The sequence below is a fragment of the Marmota marmota genome, unplaced genomic scaffold (genome assembly GCF_001458135.2).
Source record: "Marmota marmota marmota unplaced genomic scaffold, marMar, whole genome shotgun sequence".
Taxonomy (NCBI): domain Eukaryota; kingdom Metazoa; phylum Chordata; class Mammalia; order Rodentia; family Sciuridae; genus Marmota; species Marmota marmota.
Window position 1 is genome coordinate 59,517,037 of NW_026000174.1, and position 5,530 is coordinate 59,522,566.

The window sequence follows — 5,530 nt, forward strand, 5'->3', positions numbered from 1 at the left end:
GTGCCCCACTGTGCTGTGTGAATGGTTCCAAGGATAGATTACCATCATTTTTCATGGAAACAAGAATCATATCACTTTCTTATAAATATTTATGAGACAAGAATCCAATATATATTAATCAGGATCAAAATCCTAGATAAAAGACAGTTCTCTCCCATCTATATCCAGCATCTTATTCATTCACTGAAAAAAAAAATAGTAATTATATCAACTTGAAATCCCTTTCACTTTATAAATGTGGTTGTCAGCTTCCATCACTATAACAAATTCCTGATATAATTAACATATAAAGGTTTATTTTGGCTGATAGTTTTGAATATTTTGCTCCATGGTTGATTGGCCTGTTGCTTTGGGCCTGTGGTAACATCATGACAGAAGGACCTGCTAGAGGAGGACTGTTCTCCTCATGGCCAGAAAGAGAGAGAAAGGAAGAACCAGCACTCCTGAAAATAAAAGTGTGTTTTGACCAATATTTTATTTTTTTAACTATAAATTTTCAAGCATAGCTACCTATAAAAACTCATACAAACATGTCTACAAAACAATAATTTGCAAACTGCAATAAAGTCATAAAATAAACCTCAAGCTTGTGGTCCTATGGACAGTATTGCTTTCCTGAAGGCCTCTTTGACGTCTTTGTTTCTGATGCTATAGATGAGAGGGTTGAGCAATGGGTTGATGATGGTGTAGAACAGGGCAGCCACTTTGTCTCTCTCCAGGGAGTAGCTGGAACTGGGCCTCGAGTATACAAAGAACAAGGATCCATAGAAGAGCATGACAGAGACCAGGTGAGAAGCACAGGTGGAGAATGCCTTGCGCCTTCCTGAGGCTGAGCGCATCCTCAGGATGGCCAGGAGGATGTTGAAGTAGGAGATGAGGATGGCCAGAAGGCAGGAGAGGACAGTGAAGCCAACCATACTGGAAAGGATTATGACATAGACCCGAGTGTCTGTGCAGGACATTTTTACCAATGGTAGAACATCACATAAAAAGTGGTCAATGACATTATTACCGCAGAAACTCAGGCGGAAGGTGTTGGCAGTGTGGGCTATGGCATTCAGAAAGCCTCCTATGTAGGATCCAGCAACAAGCCCAATGCAAACAGAAGCAGACATGGTGCCTGAATAAAGCAGTGGGTTACAAATGGCTGCATGACGGTCATATGACATGGCTGCCAGGAGATAACACTCTGTGTAGGCTGCCAAGCAGGAGAAGAAAAACTGAGCCCCACATCCAGCCAAGGAAATGTGCTTGTCTTCTGAGACACAGATTGCCATGATTTTAGGGGTATATACAGAGGTGTACCAGAAATCCAAAAAAGACAGACTGCCAATGAAACAGTACATAGGTGTATGCAGCCGGGCATCAATCTTGATTAAGATGACCAGTGTCATATTCCCTGCCATGGTTAGCAAGTAGAGCATCAGAAATATCACAAACAGAATTAGCTGCCACCGGGGATCTGCTGAGATACCCAACAAGATGAATTCAGTCAGGATGGTGCGATTTTCTATTTTCATGTCCACAAAGAGGAAAACCTGTGATTCAAACTGAGTGGGAAATAACTTAGTGAAAATTTCCATTATGAGAAACTGTGTATCAATTAAGTCTAGAACTATTAGAAGGCTCTCAAGTTTTATTGCTTATTATTTGGAATTATAGGATTTGATTTGTTACTTAAGAGAGCTTGATTTTGGGTCTGAATCTGATTTTAAAGATGGAGCTTCCATTTTTTAAAAATTATTTATTAAAATTGTTATATATGATAGCAGAATGCATTACAATTCATATTACACATATAGAGCACATTTTTTCACATCTCTGGTTGTATACAAAGTATATTCACACCATTCTTGTCTTTATGCATGTATTTAGGATAATGATGTCCATCTCATTCCTCTGTCTTTTCTACCCCATTTTCCCTCCCTTCCCCTCCTACCCCTTTACCCTATCTGGCGTTCATCTAATCCACCCATGCTCTCCCTCCCAACCCCACTATGAATTATCCTCCTTATATTATAGAAAACATTCAGCATTTGATTTGGGGGTTATTGGTTAACTGAACTTTGCACTCAGAAGATGCTATACAATCAATCAACAAATATATGAAAAAATGTTCAACATCTCCAGCAATTAGAGAAATGCAAATCAAAACTACTTAAAATTTCATCTCACTCCAGTCAGAATGGCACCGATTAATAATACAAACAACAAAAAGTTTTGGTGAGGATGTGGAGCTTCCATTTTTAAACTCTGTAATGTAGGGCCAGTCTATTATCAACAGGGGAGAAGAAAAAGTTCACAATGATTATTAATGGCTTCCAATCAGGTTGTCAGAATGTCACATAACAACATTTAGCCCTGTATTTGGTATATAGACTTAATTCAAAAAATTCCAATTGTCTTTCAAAGGTTAATGAAAACTTCTTATGTATCAAGTAGCATTATTTTATTTATATGAATAATAATATCATTTTTGTTTCTGAATCTGCTCAAATTCAAGTATAACAACCTTTGATTATGGAGTTTGTACTATAACCTATAAACATTTGGTTATACCTACATGGTATCTATGAACTTTCTCTACTCTGTTATCACTTGTCCACACAAATAAATCTAGGACTCATTAAGCTAATTTTTTAAAGAAAAGTTGGGGAAAAGTGTGACTAAATGATCAGAATGTATTACCTCATTTATCGGTTTGACTGAAACTAGGTAAATGATTGTTAGAATACATTCTTTAGTATTTTATTAAAATCTTTACAGAAATTTGTGAAATATTTAAAAATTACCATATTTAAAAAATGACATTTAAGAAAATGATCTCTGAATTTGAGGTGAGGACCAAGTGGAGAACACTCACAGCATAATAAGTGTATCAGAACTTTCACACAGAGAGCCTGGTGAGGTAGAGGACCTGAGAGAGACTAAGCGAGATGGTGGACGGAGGTATCTTAGATGTGCCTGGATATCAGGTTGTCACACATTGGTTTTAGCCTTTAAACCAACAGAGATTGAAGTTATAATGAGGAATTCATGTAACCCCAGAATGAATGAGGGAAACCCATTCTTCTGTCACCTGTCGAGACCAGGATTTCATAAAGAGGAAAAGGAAGTAAAGCCAGGGCTGATGGTTCATGCCTATAATCCCAGCGACTCGGGAGGTTAAGGCAGAAGGATCTCAAGTTCAAAGCCAGCCACAGCAATTTAGTAATACTCCAGCACTTAGCAGGATCCTGTCTTAAAATATAAAAAGAGCTGGGCATGTGGCTCGGAGATTAGCAACCCTTGGTTCAATCCAAGGATCAAAGAAACAAAATTCCAAATAGAGTAAGGCAGATTGAATAACATGCAACCTTAACCTAGAGGACAGAAGAAGGTCATTAGTCTCCATCTCTCCTCTAGAGAGGAATTTATATTTCCATAACTTCTTCTCCAAAATTCTGGGAAAGGCTGGAGGGATAAGAATTTCCAAAGTATGTACTTGCTAATAAGTGTGTCCTAGGTCTGTTTTTACACAAAACATTTTAGGTCTTTGAAATGTTGAATAAATAAATCGTATGAAAGGTTGAGGACTCTCCACTAAAATATAGAGTATTTTATTTATGGTTCTGACTTCTGTGTGCATCAGAATTACACCATATTCTATTTGGTATCAAATTTCTCATTTGATAAGAGAAAAGGAATAAATCACTGATCCAATAATCTATGTTACACTGTCAAAAAGAGAATTATTTACTGATTTCTAGAATAGTTGTTTTGTTTTCACATTGTGAGTTCAGTCAAGTGGTTCATTTTCATGAATAGGTTGAAGTAGAAAGACCCATATATATTACAACTCTAAGGCTTAAGAGGTTTTCTGTGATCTTTGTCACTTTGGGAATCCTGTACACACCATGTAAATTATCCTGGACTACCTTGCAGGATATTGAGCTATCAGGTCCTGCTCTCTCTGGCACACAAACTGACATGAAGCTGGCCCACAGACATGGTGTAGGGCTACTCTATGTGATCCAGTGCTCATGTGAGCTAAGATAACCACAGCATATCAGAAAGTCCAGCTGAAGGCAGACAGGTCTGGCACAGAAAGAACTGAATTACTGAAATGCTAAGTTCTAATTATGATCTTATTTCCTGATAGATCTGGAATCTTGGAAAAGTCTTTTAATCATATCTCCACCTATAACCTTAACCTTTAAAATAGAATGCATTTTCAATCTTCCATAAATAAGATAAAGAGCCAAAGTCTGAAAAGAAAATGTACCTAACAAATGGTAAGTGTTCCCCTCCCCACTAGGGAGAGAATAATAATTAACTAATTATGAAAGTTAAGCATCCTGAGAAATTTAATAATGTCAAGTTCTACAAAGAGGCAATCTATGTCAAGATGTAGAGTCATTTGGAATTTTGCTAAATGCTGAATTTTTCTTCCCAACTAGTTTCATACACTGTTTTTAAGATTCACATATTTTTTCCATCATTTTTATGATGAGAACATTTAGAATCTATTTTAGCACATTACAAGTATTCAATATGGTATTGTTATCCATATCCATCATGTTATATGGTGTGTGTTTGTACAGTGTACAGTGATTGGATCCATAGGACATACTCATTTTCACTGACAGGCTGTGACATTAGACCATCTCCCCATTCCCTGATCTGCAGCTTCTAGCAGCCAATATTCTAGTCTGTTTCTATGATTATAGAGTTAAGTGAGATCAGACAGTAATTGTTTTTCTCTCTGACCTGTTTCACTTAGATAATGTCCTACATGTTCATTCATGTTGCAATGAGATTTTTAACAGCACTAGAAAAAAAATCATATAATTTCACTGGATCTACAAAATGTCCCAAGTAACTCAGGCAATCATAACAAAGAATAGCTGAGCTGGAGGCATCAAACTTCCTGATATCAATCTAATGCAAAGCTGCAATAATCAAAACAGTATATTATACTGCACCAAAACAGACACATAGACCAATGCAACAAATGCAAAATCCCTGAAATCAACACATGCAAATAATCTTTGAAAGTGGAACAAGAATACACAATATGGAAATAGGAGTCTTTTTGGTACCTGCTGGGGGAACTGGAGAGCACTTGCAAAAGAATGAGATTGCCACCCTCCCATCACACACAACTCTGAAAAATTTCCCTGAAAAGCATTAGAATCATAAATAGAAGAACTTAAATATAAAACCCCAGAGAAAAACATCGGAGGAAACTTCTTATCTACTTCAGCACCAATGTTTGGATATAACCCTTTTAAAAGGACTAACAGAAAACAGGCATCAAAATAAACAGATATGACTTCCTTAAATCTTATAATTTTTCAAAGAGGGATTGCCTTTAAATTGCAAAGTTCATTGGCCTATCAGATACTTCCCCAGTGCTCATCATCCATGTGATCTTGGAGGAGTTATCTCCTTTCAGAAGCACAATTCATAGGGAAAGTTTCTGAGGTTTTTGCAAGCACCACCCTTATATAATTCAAATTTGTTAACACTTATACATAATACCTCATTA

General features: G+C 36.8%; 1 protein-coding gene across 1 annotated transcript; it reads right to left on the reverse strand.

Moving 5' to 3' along the window:
- Positions 1 to 581: 581 nt before the first annotated feature.
- LOC107159634 (olfactory receptor 9G4-like) lies at positions 582 to 1,559 on the reverse strand. The gene has a single exon (XM_015506217.1). It carries the CDS (start codon positions 1,518 to 1,520, stop codon positions 582 to 584), a length of 939 nt encoding a protein of 312 aa, XP_015361703.1. The 5' UTR covers positions 1,521 to 1,559.
- Positions 1,560 to 5,530: the final 3,971 nt, after the last annotated feature.